Source organism: Drosophila montana, unplaced genomic scaffold (assembly GCF_035044405.1).
Source record: "Drosophila montana isolate Dmon_TW-CO22-7 unplaced genomic scaffold, ASM3504440v1 contig_3626_1, whole genome shotgun sequence".
Classification (NCBI taxonomy): domain Eukaryota; kingdom Metazoa; phylum Arthropoda; class Insecta; order Diptera; family Drosophilidae; genus Drosophila; species Drosophila montana.
Genome location: NW_026998511.1, coordinates 289,236 through 311,162, shown reverse-complemented (window position 1 = coordinate 311,162; position 21,927 = coordinate 289,236). Strand labels below are relative to the sequence as shown.

General features: G+C 44.7%; 1 protein-coding gene across 2 annotated transcripts in view; it reads left to right on the top strand.

Moving 5' to 3' along the window:
- chas (chascon) overlaps nt 1-21,436 on the top strand; it is a 32,939-nt gene extending 11,503 nt beyond the window's left edge. For both annotated transcript variants that reach the window (XM_064692677.1, XM_064692676.1), the window contains 4 exons: nt 5,208-5,377; nt 5,447-5,719; nt 17,025-17,553; nt 18,115-21,436. In XM_064692677.1, coding sequence (XP_064548747.1) covers nt 5,208-5,377; nt 5,447-5,719; nt 17,025-17,553; nt 18,115-20,969 — 3,827 coding nt within the window. In that variant the 3' untranslated portion in view covers nt 20,970-21,436. The remainder of the gene's footprint in view (nt 1-5,207; nt 5,378-5,446; nt 5,720-17,024; nt 17,554-18,114) is intronic.
- The last annotated feature ends 491 nt before the right edge of the window (nt 21,437-21,927 follow it).

Genomic DNA, 21,927 nt, shown 5'->3' with positions numbered 1-21,927 from the left:
TCTACGCATAAATCTCCACCCATCAAGAATCTCTACACCGCGCTATTGTCGAAAATCTTTATTTTGGGAAATATTCGGTTTTGGGATCTTGCAATTAGATGGAAAAGATTTGCATAAGTTGCAGCAGGCGAAAGGAGGTCGTCGTTCAATAAGCAGGGTGGACAAACAAAAGAACTAAGCATGGTGGGTGAGGGGTTAGGGGCTGGCGGGGGGGGGGGGGGCGGTGCGGTTGAGCAAGTCAAAGAGTTGGTTGACAGCGGTTGGAAGAGGCTGCTGCCTAGCCACTTAGCGTGGCCATAATTGATACCACAATTAGCCCACAATGAGTGGGGCGCATATGCAACAAGATGTAATGAAATATGCGGCCCAGAGGAGGCGGGGGCGGGGGCGGGGGGCGGCTGCGGCCCAGAGAGGGGCGTGGCAACATGGCATAAATAACGATTACATGTCATCGAGAGCGGGGACTGCGCAATATCGATCGCAAGCCGATCGAACGAAACGCGAAACAATGCAAAACTCAAAAACTATGTAAGAGCGTGCGCGTGGAGAGTGCACGACCGACAGTTACCCTGTAGGCAGACGTTAAATTTCACTTGTGCAAAGAAACACGTTCTTCTTGCTCTCTCTTTTTAGTGGGGATGTATCTATTAGTCGAGAACTATTTTATTGATTGCTTGAACATGTTGTCGTTTTCGAGGATCTATCGATAAATATCGATTTGCAGATTTGTTTTTTTCAAGCATAGCTCGAGAACTTTGAAAGCGACTTGAGACACGCAACTTGTTGCGTGGGTTCTTCTCTAGTCTAAAAAGAGTCTAAGAGTATATCAGGTTTTGCATATCTAATCATATTCCTCCGAAATTGGAAAAGAACTCATTTTATAAAGTAAAGTACGCACACATTTGAATGCCATGCTTATGCCATGAAAATTTCATAAAGATCGGACTGCAAGCACCGAAGCTAAATGGAGTATGGACTTACCCTAGTCTGGGGCTGAGGAGCGCCTAGTCTGTAGCAGCAGCTGCATTGCAGGGTATCTCTTAGTTGGGCTTAACTGGAAGCGATTAGAACCGTCGCATTGGTTCGGTTTAATCGAATTAGTTTTATGTGTTATCTCAGGGTATTTGCTAGTCATGCACACCCGACTAGAGCACACTTGCTTACATGTGCACAGCCTCATTATACCCTAGAATATGGGCAAAGCAACTAAATTTGAGATTTAGAGTGAATCAATACCCCCCCCGCCCCTCGCCTACCCCCTCCCCCACCTCTCAGGGTATCTGTTAGTCGTGCACACCCGACTAGAGCAGACTTGCTTACATGTGCACAGCCTTGTTATACCCTACAATATACATTTGCAATGGGCAAAACAGCTAAATTGAAGTTTGAGAGTGAATCGATACTTCCCCCTCCCCCTCGCAACCCCCTCCCCCCCTCCCCCCGCAATCCCTCCTCGTCTCGTGCTGTTTGTTTGTTTAATTGTTGTTGTTGGTATTTATGAATTGCTTGGCTGACTGTCTGGCAGTTCGCTTAGCTGATGCAATGCGGATATATATACTATATAAATGCCAGCCAGGCAGGGCAGGTAAAGGGAAGGGAGGGAGGGAGGGAGGAAGGGGGGGAGGGAGTGTACGATAATTTAAATAGCTTCGATCAAGCTGGGCCCAACTGACCGGAGCCGAAAGTTTGGAGCCAAGCAGCAGCTCCTCCTCCTCCCGAGCAGCAGCAAAAGCAACGTCAATTTTCCAGCTTCTGCGTTGCGGGATCTTGTTTCGGCGACGGCGACGCCAACTGCGACGGCGACTGCGACGCCGACTGCAAATGCAAACTGCAAACGGCAGATAAATTATATAAGCGACCTTTAATGGTCCAGCGATTTCTGCAGCAGCCGCAGCCGCAGCCGCCGTCGCAGTCACTCAAGAGCCAAACAATAAAAAGCAGACGAGAACAATTGAAGGCGGCCACAACGAAGCTCAAATACCCTTTATTTGGAATTATCAATTATTCCGCTTTGGTTTTATTATTTTCGGTGCACTTCAAGTAAACTCTGTCAGCAGATCTTTGAAACTAATTCGATTAAAGCGAACCGATGCGAGGGTTCTAATTGCTTCCAGCTTAGCCCAACTAAGAGATACCCTGCAATGCAGCTGCTGCTGGTAAATAATATGAGCTAGAGTCGCCAAACTTGACATGTAGCTTCTAGAATAGTATAAATGTATATCAAGTATCTTTCATTTTATACCTATCACCTGGAAGAAGAGGGTTCAGGGTATCCCCAAGTCGGTAGCTCCCGACTAGAACCTCTTACTTGTTTGTGATGATTTATCGTGTTTTCTAGCAACTCGATCAGCTGTTTATTTAAAGTAGCGCAACTTTTGCCACTCACATTTTATCGACAACCAATGGAATAGCAATATGTGAAATTGGAAAATGTGACATTTCCTAAGCATACTGAACAAAGGCTATAAATCGTGTCATCAAGAATATATATATACATGTACTTAATGCTTGCTTTAGGTCTGTTTGTGCTACATTTGCACACGTCAGGCATATCCCATAGACACCTGTTATCAATGGGTATGATGATTAAACCATTTGACAAAGCCTGTCAAAAGCTGACATAGATATATGTGTGTGTAAGTGTGTGTGTGTGTGTGTGTGTGTGTGTGTGTGTGTGTGTGTGTGTGTGTGTGTGTGTGTGTGTGTGTGTGTGACATATGTCATGCTTAAATCATAATGCCCTTGGTTAGGGTATATTTGTGCATGAAATAAACAAGTCAGCTTTTGTTTTCATTCAGTAAATCTTGGACACAGACATCGTCGGATGTCCGTGCTCAATGCTTTGCTCTGTGGCTCTGTTGGCGTCACAGGTTGCCACACACACACACACACACACTAACACACACACACACACCTTAGACACACTCATGGTACAGTTAGTCGGAGACCAAGTTGGACTTGGATTACGTAATTGGGCGAGCAGCTAAGCTAACCAAATGCGGCAGCCACTCAGCGAAGCGCTTCGTTATTTTTGTTGCCGCTTCTCCCTCTCCCGCTTCTTCCTCTCCCGCTGCTTCTTCTCCTCTATGGAAATGCATAAATACACTTTATCTGCATGCAAATCACGAGTCGCAAATGGTTTTTTTTTTAAGGCTTCGGCTAGGTGTTGCAATCAGAACATGCAACATGGCTGTGACTGGAGACGGGAGCAGGGGGGGCGGGGGCAACATGCTGAACACACAGGTTCATTCATTCGGAACTAGTTCGCCGTAATAGCGCTCATAAACTTATCTTAACGCCATTATTTATGCCCCTCGAGCCACGCCAATGCGTCGCTTAGCTCTTTTAGATATCAGGTAGGCTTTTTTTTTTCAATTTTTAATTAATTGATTATACTCTGAGGTACTTGGGATAGAAGCTCTTTCGGGCTTGAGCCCAGCTTTTTGTTGCTTTTGTTGTTGCGTTTGTCATTTTAAAACAAGTAAGAGGTTCTAGTCGGCAGCTCCCGACTAGGGGATACCCTGAGCCCTCTCCTTCCAACAGGCGATAGGTATAAAATGAACGATACTCGATATACATTTATACTATTCTAGAAGCTACATCTCAAGTTTGTTGACTCTAGCTCATATTATTTGTTATCGATTACTTGAAAACGGGCCGAGTTATCGAATATCGGAAACAAACTCGATCTGTGCGGGCACTAGGAGGACCTACAGTTAAAATTTCAAGTCTCTAGCTCTTATAGGTTTCGAGATCCTTGCGTTCATACAGTCGGACAGACAGACGGACGGACAGACAGACGGACGGACAGACAGACGGACATGGCTAGATCGACTCGGCTGTTGATGCTGATCAAGAATATCCTTCTGCCTGTTACATTCATTTGCACAAATACATTATAAAAAAGAGGAAAGTAAGGGTATCTATGGCACATCGAAGACTTTATACCCTTGCAGACATTTGCCTTGCGTTTTGCAGATATGTGAGAAGAGTGATGCTCGTAAAAAGAATTTTTTGTCAAACATCAACTCATTTGTCGACCGATTCTTTCCACATTTCTATGTAATAAAGTAGTGTAATATTGAAGAGACTTGCCTCATATGAAAGCAGCATAGTTATCATAGCTATATGATATCGCGGTCCGATCCGACCGCAAAATCTATTCAGCTTAGGAGAAATCGAGCGAAAAATGAGTTTCCTTTTTGTTTCACAAGATATATTCATATAAGAAGGGTATTTAAAGTGAGCATAGGAAGAATCGATTGAATATTGAGCTATTTTTTTCGTTTCACAAGATATCTTCGTCTTAGGGTATTTAAACTTCGGCGTGCCAAAGAATGCCGTTCATCATAGGAAGAATAATTCGAAGAATAAGTTTCTAAAGATTTCTTCAACTTAGTAGAGTATTTAAACTTCGACGTGCCGAATATAGGCTTACAGCTAGGCAAAAATCGATTGAATATTAAGTTATTTATTTCGTTTCTCAAATTATCTTCAACTTATAAGAGTATTTGGGCTTCGGCGTGCCATTGAGAGTCGTTCAGCATAGGAAGAATCGTTCGAAAAATGAAGTATTTTTTCAATTCTCAAGATAGCTGCATCTTAGAAGGGTATTCAAACTTCGGCTTGCCGAATAAAGCCGTTCAGCATGGGAAGAATAGTTCGAACAATACGTTCTCAAGATTCTACAGCTTAGTAGTGTATTTAAACTTCGACGTGCCATTGAGAGTCGTTTTTCGCTTGTTAACTTTTAATATAATAATATAATATATGTTTTAATTTATTTCTATTTACAATTTCTATAAATTTAATTAATATTATTTTATTGTGTTTAATGTTGATCAAATTTCGATCTAAAAAGCCTTCAACCACGTTCGAGCAGCGAGAGAGAGAGAGACAGAGAGGGAGAGAGAGAGGGAGAATTGCTCAAAAAGCGCTCTCAAAGAAAAATAACACGAGTTTGCGCTCGCTCTCTCTTCCGCTCTTTCTCTCTCTCTCTCGCTCTCCCTCTCGCTCTCCCTCTCGCTCTCTCTCTCTCTCTCTCTCTCAGCTGTAAAGCTGCGCAGCACGTTTTCGAAGCCCGCTTTTGAGCATAGCTTTAAGCAAGCTTTAAGCGAGCAGGCGAACGCTTTAAGCTGCCGCCGAAAAGTATGCAACGCAATTGAACGCAGCAGCTTTTTGTTTGTTTTTTTTTTTTTGATTTGCAGAGGAATGGATAACGAAGCGCAAAACGGAGCTAACGACAACAAGACAAATCGAGACGCGCGTAAAGCGGCAGGTGAAGCTGCAGGATGGCAAAGTGATCGAGGACTCTGGCCCGATTGTCTCCACCAACACCACCGAGGACACGGACAAACAGGAAACGGAAACAACCGAGGTGAGTGCCCCACATTGAAACCCAAGCCAAGCAGCCAAGTCCAACTCCACTCAATTGCGCGCATTACAGAAACGCGACCTGGGCCTGCCCGACGAACTGGATGGCAAGGCGCAGCTTATAGACGCCGCCGCGCTGCAGGCGGGCGCCGTCAACGAGACGCAGCTGGCCCAGCTGCAGGAGGCGTTCGGCATCGATGGCGGCAAGCTGGTGCGGCGCATGGTGCCGCGTCCCGTCGACGGGCTGGTGCGTCAGATCGACGACAAGCGCACCATTTCGCACGAGGAGATCAAGGACTATCAGGAGACGCAGGACGTCAAGCATTTGGGCGACTTTACCGACGAGGTGAGCAAATATCTTACAACTTTGCAGGCGGCGCTATGCGGCGCTCTCGTAATCCGAGACGGGCGCAACAAAACCCAAACCGCCAATTGGCATGCAAAATAACTGAAAATCAATTTGGCGTGAAAAAGAAAAGCAAAAAAAAATAGCAACTTAAAAACAAGTTAGCATGCTTCAGTTGACTGTTGCTCGTCGCCCAAATACCCTGTAGGAATTGGCCCAAAAGATGTGCACGGCATGCATGTAATATGGCGGAAGATAGGAACGCGATAAGGTGGCGATAAGTAGGCGATAAGTTGGCCATAAGTTGGCATTAAGTTGGCGATAGATTGGCGATAGGTTGGCGAAAAGTTGGCGATAAGTTGGCGATAAGTTGGCGATAAATAGGCGATAAGTAGGCGATAAGTTGCCGATAAGCTGGGGATAAATAGGCGATTAGTTGGCGATAAGTTGGCGATAGGTTGGCGATAAGTTGGCGATAAGTTGGCGATAAGTTGGCGATAAGCTGGGGATAAATAGGCGATAAGTTGGCGAAAAGTAGGTGATAGGTGCGCGATAAGTAGGCGATAAGTTGGCGATAAGTTGGCGATAAGTTGGCGATAAGTTGGTGATTAGTTGGCGAAAAGTAGGTGATAGGTGGGCGATAAATTGGCGATAAGTAGGCGATAAGTTGGCGATAAGTAGGCGATAAATTGGCGATAACTTGCCGATAAGTAGGCGATAAGTTGGCGATAAGTAGGCGATAAGTTGGCGATAAGTTGGCTAAAAGTAGGTGATAGGTGGGCGATAAGTTGGCGATAAGTAGGCGATAAGTTGGCGATAAGTAGGAAATGAGTGGGCGATAAGTTGGCGACACTCTCTGAGCATAAAAAATAATACCTATCACCTGGCTGATAAGAATGCGATACTTTCGTTAGTTCTCCCATATGGCAGGCAAAGTTGCTTTATTTTTAACGCATTTAAAGGTGAGACTTCTGGGGAGTTAGAAAATGTATCACCTGAAAGATAGAAAGACGTTGTCGTTCGCACTTTGAAGAGGAACTTCTGCGGCTTCAGAAAATGTATCGCCTGGAAGATAGAAAGTCATTTTCAAATTGACAGATAAACCTTTTTTTTTTGTGTTTTCTTGTTGTCTTTTTAATGCTATCGCCAAATGCTCGCTTCGACAGTTAAAAGGGCGAAACCCATCGTATTCTGGCTTTTAAAAAACAGCTCAACTAGCTAACGACTGTCTGAAGCATTAGAACTTTATATTATAAAGTGCAATTGCAATTTTTATACCCTGAACCCATTGAAAATGGCAACAAAAGGGTATTATGCATTTGTGCAAATGTATGTAACAGGCAGAAGGAAGCATCTCCGACCCCATAAAGTATATATATTCTTGATCAGCATCAACAGCCAAGTCGATCTAGCCATGTCTGTCTGTCTGTCCGTCCGTCTGTCTGTCCGACTGTATGAACGCAAGGATCTCAGAACCTATAAGAGCTAGAGACTAGGTTCTCCTAGTCCTCGCACAGATCGAGTTTGTTTCCGATATTCGATAATTTGCCCCGTTTCCAAGTAATCGATAAAAATCGATATCGAAATTCTGTTTTTTGAGCAATTTCGGCAAATAATATGAGCTAGAGTCGCCAAACTTGACATGTAGCTTCTAGAATAGTATATATATATATATACTATATATAATATATATAGTATATATATATATTCAGGGTATCCCCTAGTCGAGAGCTCCCGACTAGAACCTCTTACTTGTTTTTTTTTTTGGTGATGTCTGCTCAACTTGAATGAATGAAAATCGAAATATTTCTCAATTTGTCCCTAGAATTTATGCTCAGGCTGTTGATACCCCTTTGCTGGCATTCAGCGCATGCAGGGTATACGCAAAGGTAACAATGCCGCTGGCCAGTAGCCAGCAGCAAGCAGCCGCAGTCGCAGCAACCAGCAACCAGTTGTTGTTGTTGCTGTTGCTGCTGCTTTAAAGCTCATTCGAAAGTTAAAGGGGAGTTGTTGTTGTTGCTGTTGTTGTTGCTGTGGTTGCTGCTGTTGTTGCTGCCGCAACAAGCTGCCTGCTGCATCCGAAGCTGTTGCTGTTGCCGCTTTCAGTCGCCGCCGAGCGAGCGCCGAGAGCAGACAACGACTCGTAGCACGCCGAACGCGTCGCGCCTCAGCGAACCAGCGCGATTTATACACTTTAATCTTGATCTTAAGTTTTAGTTTTAGTTTAGCTTTCGTCTCTCGCTCGCCCGCTCTCGAACCCTTTGTGGCTGTGTTTCTTCCCTTTTTTTTTTTGTTATTTTTTGTTGTTTGTATTTTGTCCGCGTCCGCACGCCTGTGATTTAGTTAATAATCGCGCTCATGCCCCGCTTAGTTTTAGTTTCGGTCTCGTAATTAACTAAAGACTCGAGTGGCAAAGACAAAGCGAGAGAGAGAGAGAGAGAGAGAGAGAGAAAATTAAAAACAAATTAAAAATCAAAACAACACACAAAAAAAACTACATTTGCTTTTGTGCGTGGGGCGCTAAACGATTGGCCAACGGCAGCGCACAATTTGGCTAATTAAACCAGGTGCGAATATGTCTATGTTATGTGTATTATGTGAAACATTTCATAAGTTGGCAAAACAACAAAGCGGAAAGAAAATATACAAAGAGATGCATAAAAGTGCAAAAAAAAAAAAAAAAGGTTGCACAGAAACGAAAGACTTGGGCAGCAAACTTGATTGCAGGTACTCAATGCAGCCGTGTGTGTGCGTGTGAGTGTGTGTGAGTGTGTGTGTGTGTGTGTGAGTGTGTGTGTGTGTGTGTGGTATAAGCTACAGCAACTGCATTTGAAAGTTCTATATAATCCAGTTCCCTTAACTAGCCAAAGACTTAGGCAACAAACTTGACTTAAGGCGGTTTATATATGCATATGAGCTCATGTGTGTGTGCGTGTGTGTGTGTGTGTGTTTGCGTGAGCGAGTGTAGCTACTGCAATTCCATTTAAAAGTTCTACGATATCCATTTCAAAAGTAATCCCAACAAAAATAGATGCTAAATGAAAGACTTAGGCAACAAACTTGACTTAAGCCCATGCCTATATGCATATGGATTTATGTGCGTGCGAGTTTTAGCTACTGTAGCTCCATTTGAAAGTTATTTGAAATCCATTTCCATAGATATTGAACTAAACGAAAGACTTAGGCAACAAACTTGACTGGGGGTCATTTATAAGTGCAGACAATAGCTGCGAGTTCTTGACTACATTTCAATTTTCTATGCCAGCGCTAGCATTGGCTGGCCCAAACAAAAGACTTAGGCAACAAACTTGACCAGGGTCTACCCATAACGTTAGCTATATGCGTATATAGACATATATACATATGTGTGCTTGGCTTAGCTAACAGCTCCTGCAACTCCTTTCGAACGTTCTATGAAAAGACTCAGACAACTAACTTGACTAGTAGTTGAACAAAAAGAATTACCATCTGTTAAAATTCATAGAATGCCAACAAGCGAAACGAAGGACTTAGGCAGCGAACTTGGCGAAGAGCTATTTATAAATGAGCAACAGCTTCCATTTCTGAGCGCCATTTCGATTTAAATGGGAAGGCCAAAACAAAGCTGGCCCAACTAAAGACTTAGGCAACGAACTCGATTTAAAGTTAGTAATTGGAGTGGGAGTGTGTGCGTGTGTGTGTGTGTGTGTGTGTGTGTGTGTGTGTGTGTGTGTGTGTGTGTGTGTGTGTGTGTGTGTGTGTGTGTGTGTGTGTGTGTGTGTGTGCGCGTGTGTGTGTGTAGCAGCACTTGCAACAACAGACTTCGATGTGAAACATTTCATAAAATTCACTAAAAATAATTATAACCAAACGAAAGACTTAGGCAACGAACCTGATTATAGAATTATTGTATACATATAGGAAATGTGTGTTCTTGTGTGTTTGTGTGTGTGTGTGTGTGTGTGTGGTTCTGGCAGCGAAGGTTCTAAACAAAAGTTGCTTGCAACAAACGAAAGACTTAGGCAACAAACTTGACCACAAACTTCTATTTATATAAATGAGCAAACACTGTGCGAGTGTGTGTGTGTGTGTGTAGGGCAGCAGCTGCCAACTTCTAATTCCATTCAAAATTTAGTTCAAAAATTTGCTTGCAAATAACGAAAGACTTAGGCAACGAACTTGACAACAGATACTTTATATACAAATGTGTTTGTGCGAGCTAACAGCTTCTAGCTCCATTTGAAAGTTCTTGTCCGGCTACCCAATAATTGTGCGAAGATCTTAGAAGCTGCCCTATGTATTGCCCAACACCCCCCACCCCCCCTCCACCTCCCCCCGCTCCGAGCTGCCGGCGCAGCGCATTGGAGTAGAGTTGGGAGCATGTCTTTAAACCGGTAGTTGGCAATTACCCAGGCAGCAAAAGGTTGTGTACCACAGCAGATGATGTTGTACAAGGCATACACACACAGCTCTCTCACACACACACAGGCACACACAGGCACACACACAGGCACAGACACAGGCACACACAGCTGAAGACCTGTTCTGGAGCCCAGTTTAATCAATAGACTGCGGCTGCTCCTGCTTTGTCTGCGGTTCGAGTTAACTTGGCTTGGCTTGGCTTGGCTTGGCTTGGATTCTAGGCGTGTCTGCAGCAGGTCCATGAACCTAACTACACACCAATACACACACACACACACACACTCACACACGCACACGAAGTTGAAGCTGTGTGTTTTGTCTACAACATATTTGTTGGAATTTCGAATTTGAATTTTAAGTTTGAATTTTTTGTTATTTATGTGTACTTCTTGTGTGTGTATGTGTGTATGTGTGTGTGTGTGTGTGCGGGTACTTGTTGCCTGGGTAAACTTGTTTCTGCTTTGCGCCCATGTGCCCACATTGACTCGCCACTCTCGCACTCTAATCAGCGTATGCCAATCTCAGCCCAAAACTCCAGCTCTGACTCTGGGCTGTGTGTGTGTGTGTGTGTGTGTGTGTTTGTGTGTGTATTGGTCAGTTGCAGCTGCGTTGGCGTTGTCGTTGGCGTTGGCCAACGTTAACTGAATTACAATAATAATAAACATAATAATCGAACGGGCTGCGGGGCCCAGCGCCTAGGCTCGAGGTTGAGCAACAACCCAAGGCAAACAGGTCTGCGCGAAAAGCGCACGCACAAAGCCGCAGCCGCCGTCGCAGCCGCAGCAGCAGCAGCAGCGGGCAAAACTCTGCAGCTTGGCTCATTTCTCTTTTGTTGTTTTTTAATCTGTTTTTTTTTTTTTGGTTTTTTTTCTTAGCCACTTGGCATGCCAACAGGCACAATTCATTTGAATACCTTCGAGCGGGCCAAAGCGTTTCTCGAATTGAAATTATGCCTCGAACAGCGCTTGTATATATGTGTGTGTGTGTGTGTGTGTTGGTGCGTGTCGTGCTCAACTCCAGTTTATGCCACACACTCCACTCTTAACATTAACTTTTGGCCAAAACCGAAACCAAAACCGAAGCAACAACAAAATTAAATTCAACCAAAAAAAATAAAACGGTTTTTCACATTTTTGCCCAATGACAAAGCTCTTGGTTATGCCCCCCTCCCTCCCCCCCCCCCCGCCCCTCCTCTCCGTTGTGCTCGTCTGCGTCATCACGACTTTATCTCAGCCATAAACATTTATCATGATCTTCATTGGCGCCACGTAAAAAAAAAAAAGAAGAAAGACAACCTCCGTAACAGAAATCCCGCCTCTGCGCCGCCCGCCCACAAATCCATCAATAGCCAAAACCTATTTCCATATAAAGCTTGAGATCTCTTTTTATTTACTTTTCTTTTTGTTTTTTGTATACCCTACAATATGAGTTATTATTGGATGCGCCCTATGTCTGAATATCAACACATTTAACTCGGGTTCTCTTAGAGCTGGGGCCACGAAATTTGGCATTGAACCTCATTGAACTCAGGGATTCCATCAGCTAGACTTGTCCAAGCTTAAATGTGGACTCCCAATAGTTGAAACGATATATCTAGCATATATATATATATATATCATATAATATGCCTAGGTAAAGTTTTTATGGGTTGATAATCATAATTTGCACGCATTTTTAGCAAAGCTATAAAGCGCGTGATTGCTGAGCTGACTTGAAATATCTATAAAAAAAAAACAAAGAACTTCTTAAGTTATCTCACTTCCAATCATAATTCCTATAGCAGTGCGATATAGCAATAAATCTGTCCCTTTTTGTGGAGGGTTCGCATAAGTTTTAAGGGCAACTTTTGGCTAGAAAAGTTTGATAATATATATATATATACTATATATTTATATATATATCTATAGATATATCGTTCCACTAAGTATACGCCCGTGGAAAACTGAAATCTGCCCAATTTCTATTTAAAAATAGATTTTAAATGCATCGAATAAAGAAGCAAGTGTTGGAATCAAAGGTTTACGCCCATGTTAGGCCTGAGAATCTTGAAGCTGAAGATTATCTATATATATATATTATCTATGAATATCTATATATATATATATATATATATATATATATATACTATATCCATATACCTTATATGCTTCAGAAGACTTTTGCTATGTGCTAAACATTTTGTTACCAAATTCGAATACCCTCTGAGAAAGTATGCGGGTGGTTTTATACCTTTTGTAGAGGGTATTATAATTTGGTCATGAAATGTGTAATGCCTAGAAGAAGACACCTCCCCATCCCACAAAGTATATATAAGTATATAGTCTGGATCAGGATCAGCAGCCGAATCGATTTAGCCATGTCCATCTATCCGTCCCTTCGTCTGTTTGTTTCTATGCGGACTTGTCTCTCAATCTGAATTCTTTCAGGCAGAGCATCTGCAGGCAGAGCATCTGTTGGAACTGACCTGATCGGACCGCTATATCATATAGCTGCCATAGGCACAATCGGTCGGAAAGTAGGTTCTTCTAGGCAAGACTTTTTTGTCTATCAAGATATATTTGCCAAACTCGCCAGTTATAAGTTTCACTTTACGCTGTATATACATTCAGAATCATATCAACATCGGGCCACAATATCTGATACTATATCTATACACTATATATATATATAGATAGCTGACATAGGAACCTTCGCAACGTAGGTTCTTCTATGGAAAACAGTTTTATCAAGATATCTGAGCCAAACTCGGCATTTATAAGTTTCACTCTGCTCTTCATATATATATATATGTCGAAATCGGATCAAGATCGGAGCACTATATCATATAGCTGCCATTGGCACGATCTGTGTGCTCTTATATATTTACATGTGTATATATGTATATTTGAATCAAGCTCTGCACTCTTCCCACATATCTGTCTGCAAAGGGTATCAAATGTTCGGCATGCCGCAGATACCCTTTGCCTCTGCTCGCCTCCAGCTGGACTTGCCCATTTATGAGCTCTAGCAACGAGCTGGCGCCATAAAACTTGGCATCTTTTTTTTGCGTGCAACCAAACACTTTCAGTTTCTGGCGCCGAAACTGAACTGTGGCCGTTTTGCAGGGTATTTGAGCGCTTTTACTTTTCGGTGTGTGTATTTGCTTTTAATGTGGTTGTTTTTTTTTTCAGCTGCTTTAATGGAATCGTGTCCATCGATCGTTCAATGAGCAGTCAAAGTTTCATGTTATTGTTGTTTTCTGTTGCTGACATTCAAGTTTTTCAGCTTCAAGCTACGAAAAAAACAAAATAAAACAAAACAAAAACACTTTCTACGCGCGTTACCGTTAAACAAGGTCGCCGACAACAACGACAACGACAACGACAACGAGTTATGTTCAACTGAATCTGGCTTTGTTTGTGGTCAGCTGGTGCAGATGATGATCCTCAAGCGGCGGCGAGTTGCAGCGATGCGTGCATTTTGCCTGTCATCCGACCAACTCCCACCGAAAGGCGCCTGACCTTGACGCAGTCGCTGCTGTCAGTGCTGCTGCTGCTGCTGCTGCTGCTGCTTCTTCTTGCTCATCCAGGTGTCGCATTCTTACCGTTATTTTCCATTTGCATGCATTCAGTTTCTATTATTATACGCCGAACCCATTGAAAATGGAAACATCTCCGACATCATAAAGTGTATATACTCTTGATCAGCATCCGTCTGTCTGTCCGTCCGTCCGTCTGTGTGTATGAACGCAAGGCTCTCGAAACCTATAAGAGCTAGAGACTTGAAATTTTAGCTGTAGGTTCTCCTAGTGCCCGCGCAGATCGAGTTTGTTTCCGATATTCGATAACTTGCCCCGTTTCCAAGTAATCAATAAAAAATAATATGAGCTAGATATATATATATCGAGTATCTTTCATTTTATACCTATCGCCTGTCCGAAGAAGAAGAGGTATCCCCTAGTCGGAAGCTTCCGACTAGAACCTCTTACTTGTTTTCTATTATTACTTTTCGACAGCACTTGCAAAACGAAATGTGGTGCATTGTGGTTTCTGTCTTGCTCTGAATACCATGCCAACTGCCGCTCTCCAAGTGCCTGTGTGTGTGTGTGTGTGTACGAGTGTACGAGTGTGTGTGTGTGTGGCAATTGCATGGACTTGCCGCAAGAAGCACTCACAGACGCATCGACCATGTCGATGATGCAACCCGATCAGCATTCAGCGTGCTGTGCAAGAGAAAAAGAACAATCAAATGTTAGAAAATTGTTAACTTCAATTGTTTTGTTTCTCGCTATTCTCTTTGTTCGAATAGAATCTTCTATATATAAGTTTTGGCCAGCTGAGTTAACCAGATAATCGACTTCGCCACACAATAACTGAATTGTTTTCCGAACTTTGTTACGAGTAAGCTGGAATATCTAATACCCTTCTAGGCATTTGCCTTTGGCAGATATGTGAGAGAGTGCAGAGCTCCGATCTTGATCCGATTTCGGCATATATATATATATATATGAAGAGCAGAGTGAAACTTATAAATGCCGAGTTTGGCTCAGATATCTTGATAAAACTGTTTTCCATAGAAGAACCTACGTTGCGAAGGTTCCTATGTCAGCTATCTATATATATATATATAGTGTATAGATATAGTATCAGATATTGTGGCCCGATGTTGATATGATTTTGAATGTATATACAGCGTAAAGTGAAACTTATAACTGGCGAGTTTGGCAAATATATCTTGATAGACAAAAAAGTCTTGCCTAGAAGAACCTACTTTCCGACCGATTATACCTATGGCAGCTATATGATATAGCGGTCCGATCAGGTCAGTTCCAACAGATGCTCTGCCTGCAGATGCTCTGCCTGAAAGAATTCAGATTGAGAGACAAGTTCGCATAGAAACAAACAGACGAAGGGACGGATAGATGGACATGGCTAAATCAATTCGGCTGCTGATCCTGATCCAGACTATATACTTATATATACTTTGTGGGTTGGGGAGCTGTCTTCTTCTATGCGTTACACATTTCATGAGCCACAACAAACTTTGTTGAAACTGTGTGAAAGTCGTTTGACTATGTTAATTCAATTCTGCTTTTGGGTCAAATATTAAACTTAATTGTTCTTCGAACTGACCTCTACAAAAACGCGTTCAATTCAGGTTCTTAACTGAAGAGATCTACAAATGGCATAGAGATATCCATTCCTAGCCGATACGAACCGATCTTGAGCTTGAATCGATCTTCAGCTGATCTTGAACCTTAGCTGATTTTATTCAAATTTCTAGGCTTATTTGAAAAAGAAGCTCATTCATAAGATCTTCATCTGATCTTCCCAAGTTCGTTGTCTTTGTCTCAGCTGTTTCTCAAGTGATCTTTAGCTAGGCTTTGAATTTGCTCTGTTCCCAAATTGATCTCCATTTATTGGTTAGCTAATTTTTAAACAGAATTGATCGCATTTTGATCTTTAGCCAAACTTGATTTTCATACAATTCTTCAAAACTTGTTTTCATGTCTCATTTGTGGAACGCATAGAAGGAGACATCTCCGACCCCAAAAAGTATATATATTCATGATCAGTATCAACAGCCGAGTCGATATAGCCGTGTCCGTCTGTCTGTCCGTCCGTCTGTTTGTTTCTATGCGAACTAGTCTCTCAGTCTTAAAGCTATCGTTATGATACTTTGCAGACGTGCCTCTTTCTGTTGCACGCAGTACATATATCGGAGCCAGCTGGATCGGAACACTATATCATATAGCTGCCATAGGAAGGATCGGTCGAAAAGAAGGTTCTTGTATGAAAAACTTTTTTGTTTATCTAGATATCTTGACCAAACTCGGCAATTATTAGTTTTACTATGCTCCTTATATATATACAAAATCCCATCAACATCGGACAACTGTATCATATAGCTGCAATAGGAAGGATCGGTCGAAAAGAAGGTGGATGTATGAAAAACTTTTTTGTTTATCAAGATATCTTGACCAAACTCGGCATTTATTAGTTTTACTATGCTCCTTATATATATACAAAATCCCATCAACATCGGACAACTGTATCATATAGCTGCAATAGGAACGATCGGTCGAAAAGAAGGTTCTTGTATAAAAAACTTTTTTGTTTATCAATAAATCGTGACCAAACTCGGCATTTATTAGTTTTACTATGCTCCTTATATATATACAAAATCCCATCAACATCGGACCACTATATCATATAGCTGCCATAGGAACGATCGGCCGAAAAGAAGGTTCTTGTATGAAAAACTTTTTTGTTTATCAAGATATCTTGACCAAACTCGGCATTTATTAGTTTTACTATGCTCCTCATATACATGCAAAATCCTATCAACATCGGACAACATTATCATATAGGTCCTTATCTGAATGTGTTATTAAGTTAATTACATTGAATTATTGCTTTTCTTCTGATCTTCAAATGCTCTTTCGTCTAAAATGGATCTGATCTGTTAATAATCGAAATGTATATCTAATCTGATCTTCCTCTGATCTTCATCTAATTAATGTGATATTTATTATGTCTTTGATCTTCATCTCATCTTCATCTGATTTTCATCTGATTTTCATCTGATCTTCATCTGATCTTTAAACGCTCTTTCGTTTAAATGGATCGGGTGAAACTAAATTGAATCTGATCTTCATCTAATGAATGTGATATTTTGTTCTTGTTGGTCCTCGCCTGATCCTCATCTGATCTCTAAATGATCCTTTTTGATCTTCAGCTATTTTTTAAATGCCTTTTTATCTGATCTTCATCTAATAAATGTGATATTTTGTTTTTCTTGATCTTCGCCTGATCCTCATCTGATCTGCAAATGATCCTCAGCTGATTCCTTACCCGATCCTGATATACATTAGTTATGTGCATGTGATCTTTATCGACACCCTACTCTGTTCTTTTGTTTTCAGACCTACGTGAAGGCCGTTCGGGAGGGTGTTGAGGATCTTGAGGCGGTTCTCTGCTCGCCGGAGAGTCAGCAGCAGTTGGTGGCGCTTGGGCCGCAGCTGTTGGCGAATACGAGCCGATCGCGGAAGACCATCGATTCGGAGGATACGCAAAAGCGTTGCCTCGCCCAAGAGGACGGCACACTGGTAACCGAAAGTAAACGGACTACCGAGCACGAGATAATACTTGACGGCGACGAGCCGGATCTGGCAAACCGGACGCCGACGTCCGGCAATGAGCTTGCGGACCGGCCCGTCGAACAGTTGACCACAACGGCGGCGAGTCAACGATTTTTCAAGCAGCGAGACGAACAGCATGTCGATCTGATAGCCGACGGCAAATTGGTCGCCACCGAGATGCGCTACGCGGCGGAGCAGACCCAAATGGAAAAGGACGGCTCCCTGGAGCGACCCGGCGACTGGGACAGCCTATCGGATCGCATGCGCAAGCTGCGTCGCTCCCAGCAGCAGCAGCAGCAGCAGCAGCAAAAAGGTGAGTCAAGCGCCGATCACAAAAAAAAACAAGAGGTTCTGGTAGGGAGCTCCCGACTAGGGGTTACCCTGAACCCTCTTATATGATTCGAACTCATAACTGGCTGCACTACTTTTCGCCGCCTCTACTCAATATCCACACCAATAAGTTGATGTGTTGATAGAATTCAAAGCAGACGCGCATGAATGTGTGTGTGTACATGTATACAGAAATTCTTGGATTATGCGCTAGCTGCTGCTAACACGTGCGCACAAAACTTTTGTGTTTCTTAACCGATCTTAATGAAATTTTCGACAATACATCTTACTGTGCCATAGACTATTTGGGTATTCTCAAAATGTCAATTGCACTTAAATTGTGGCTTAAATTGGTGGGCAATACAAGTTGGATTATTGACTTGACTTATAGTTTTAGACAGACGGACATGGCTAGATCGACTCGGCTATTGATGCTGATCAGTAATGTACATATATACTTAATGGGGTCGGAGATGCTTTCTTCGGCCTCTTACATAAAAATCACCCTATATTAATACCCTATATATCAATTTTATTCCTGCAGAGGTCGCACTGCTGGCGGATCGCAAGGATGCGCTGACCAAGCGGCCGCTCGACTTTGATCGCGAGGAGGAGACGCGCAAGGGCGAGACGATGAAATGGCTCGAATCGCATTTTGGCAGCGAATCGACAGCGTCCAACGATTCCCGCGACGACGAGGCCAACGAGCTGGACGTGGAGCCAACCAAGAAGAGCTACTTCAATGTGACCATCAAATCGCAGCCGACGTCGCAGCCGGCGGCGGCGGCGGCGTCGCCCGCTCTTGCAGCTGCCAATACGCAGACGCTGCCGCGCAGCGCCGAACGTGAACGGGAGCGGGAACGGGAGCGGGAACGTCTGGCCACAACGCTCGATCGGAAATATGTAAAGGATGGACAGGTGGGTCGGCCCAAGTACTATCAGGGCATCTCGAACTGGGCGGAGCGGCAGGAGGCGCCGCCGCTGCTGCAGCAGCAGCAGCAGCACTTCTCCACGCAGGCATTTCGCGAGGATCTTCAGGAGACGATACGCCGCAACGGGCTGAAGAAGAAGCAGCAGCAGCAGCTTGTATCCAGCGACAGCTATGTCAGCCGCGAGGATATATTGCAGCAGAAGCGTCAGAGCTTGTCGTCACAGTTTCTGGCCAGATCGGCGCGCGGTTCACGCGATGCACTCGACGATCTCGATGCCATACCGGGCCCCGCGCCGCCCCTCATCCGTCAACAGTTGGTCGTGGCAGCGGCAGCGGCAGCAGCTCCTCTGCCGGCTTTGCGGCCGGAGGAGCCGTCGCTAAAGCGCGTGGCCTACGGTCAGGCGCATGGCCATGGACGCAGCAGCAGCAATCCCATTAACGGCCTGGCTGCACATTCTCATGCCAATGGGCGTGGCAGAAGCTATGAGCCGCAGACGCACACGCAGCCGCAGCCGCTGTCGGCGCCGGAGTTTGCGACAAGCAGCAGCAGCAGCAATCTGGGACGGCCGACGGTGCCGCAGCGACGACGTGCCATCGAGAAGAAGCTGGGCGAGCACAGTCACAGTCACAACCACGCCCACAATCACAACCACAACCACGCCCACAGTCACGGGCAGTCCGTGAAGCTGGCGGGGCACACACAGCTGGAGCCGCCGCCGGACTACTCGCCGCCGCCGCGCAGTCGCAGCCGCAGTCGCAGTCGCTCCTCCTCGCCGCAGGTGGACTATATGCATCCGGAGCCGCCGCCGTCGAGCAGCAGCCTCACGCTCAGCCGCAAGCAGCAGCAGCGCACCAGATTTGCGCCCGCCGCCGCGACCAGCAGCAGCTATCCGCGTCCGGGCAACAGCTCGGCGAACTCCAACTCGAATCTGTCCACGCTGAGCGCCAGCAAGCCGAGTAAAATGGGCCAAGTGATTGGCAATTCGTTGCGCAAGCTGGTCAGCAAAATTCGTTCAGCGAGCGCCGAGCGCAAGTTTCGCATGAAAAGCGCCGCCAATGGCAAATCCCGTGAACAGTCGCCCACAAAGCAGCCCGCCCAGCAGCCGGCGGCGGCACAGGGCGTGGCCACCTATCAGCAATACAATGTGATTGACGGGCATATTGGGGGCAACGGATCGGAACAGTCGGAGACGCCGTCGAGCCTGTCGGCGCAGCAGCAGCCAAAGCAGCCGGCGCCGGCGGGGGGCGAGGAGCTGGCGATGAGTCCGCGCCAGCGCTACTATCTGGGCGAGGATCCCTACTCGAGCACGCTGTACGGCAAGGAGAACATCTACGAGCGGAATCGCCAGCAGACGCGACAGCGCTACGAGGCCGAGGATTACTATGAGACGCGTGCGCTGCCGCTGCCGACGCCGGCGCCGACGTCGACGACAACAACGACGCTGGGTCGCTATCAGAAGCACGGTCAGCGCTTTAGCGGCTCGACGCCCAATCTGCACGTGCAGCCGGACTATCGGCATGCGCAGACGCTGCCGCGCAAGCTGCACGAACCGGCGCCATATCGGGCGCAACGTTATCCCCAGACGCTGGAGAAGATCGGCGGCGGCGGCGGCGGCGGCGGCGGCGGCCGGCGACAGATCGGCCAGACGCAGCCGCCGGCAAGGGAATCGGAGCTGGGTCCCGCCAAGCCGGCGCGCACCTATGCCAAGGTCCTAAATCGCAGCAAGAGCTTCAATGTGCACGGCATGAACGGCGGCAACGATCCCAGTCCCATCTACATCGAGAAGCTGACCAGAAACAATTACACCAGCAGCCGCCACGAGCAGACGTCGCCGTCGCCGTCGCCCTTGCAGTCGCCGTTGCAGTCGCCGTTGCAGTCGGCGTCGCAGTCGCAGGCATACAAATCGAATCCGCATCTGTATGCGGGGGGCGGCAAGGATAACTCGCTGAGGAGCGGCCTGAAGAGTCCGTCGATTGTGAACCTGATCAGCCGCAGCCAAAAGGATCTGACCAAAATAGTTGCCAATAGCAACGAGGAGGAAGATGATCTCCATGTCAACAAGAAGCAGCTATATTTGCGCAATCTGCACCAGCAGGCGCCCGATCTCTATCGGGTGCTCCATGGCGATGGCGATGGCGACGACGATGATTATGGCCAGCGCAGCCGCAAATATCCGTTGCAGCCAAAATATTCGCTAGACTCCAGATCGCCGCCGTTGCCCGTCGAGCTCAACAAGGATACGGCGAGCATTGTCCGACGCAGCAGCGATGACAGCAAGCGTCTGCTCTATGCCGACGAGCAGCATCTACAGCATCATCATCATCTCCAGCAGCATCAGCAGCATCATCATCATCATCTCCAGCAGCAGCAACATCATCATCATCATGTCCAGCAGCAGCAGCAGCAGCAGCAGCAGCTGCGTCGCGGCTCCGGCGCCACAATCATTGAGCTACGCCAGCGCAAATGATGCCTTTGCCTTTGCCTTTGCCCTTCCCATGCCCAGCAGCTATCTCCCTCTCCCTCCCTCTCTCCCTCTCTCTCTCTCTCTCTCTCTCTCTCTCTCTCTCACTCGCACTCTGTGCTCTCGCTCGCCTTCCCACTTCTAGCTAAATTCGTCTACTCACACAGCTCCCTCAACAGTTTTGCATATTTTTAGCGGATTTGGCTTCTTTTTTTCTTTTGGGCATCTCAATTCGAGTAGCTACTTTCCAGCTAAATTCGTCTACTCACACAGCTCCCTCAACAGTTTTGCATATTTTTAGCGGATTTAGCTTTTCTTTTTTAGCAATTAGAGTAGCTACTTTCCAGCTAAATTCGTCTACTCACACAGCTCCCTCAACAGTTTTGCATATTTTTAGCGGATTTAGCTTCTTTTTTTCTGTTGGGCATCTCAACCAGAGTTGGGCGTGGAAAAAACAAATACTCTTTTTTTTTTTTGTTCTCAATATATTTTTGATAATATATTTATTTTTTTTTTTAATTTTTATTATTTATTGACATAAACATTTTCAAAAAAATATTTGTAAAAAAAATGTGTCAATAAAGAATAAAAATTAAAAAAAAAAATGTTATCAAAAAAATATATTAAAAAAATGATGATAATATTTTTTTGATATTTTTTGTTTAGCTGCTTGAATTTGTTTTCAGACATTTTTTTTTTAAATTATTTTTTTTGTGTAAATAGTGCACTTATCATTTATTAAACCCTTTCTGGCAACTAGCCTTTTTCCCGCTATTTCAGCTCGATATAAAGCTAAACTATAAAAAAAGATAATGTTTTTTTTGATATTTTTTGTTTAGTTTCTTGAATTTGTTTTCAGACTAGTGCACTTAGCTTTTATGAAGCCCTTTCTGGCAATTAGCCTTTTTACCGCTAAAAAATTTAGCCATTGTCGCAGCTAATCTCAGCTTAATATCGAACTATC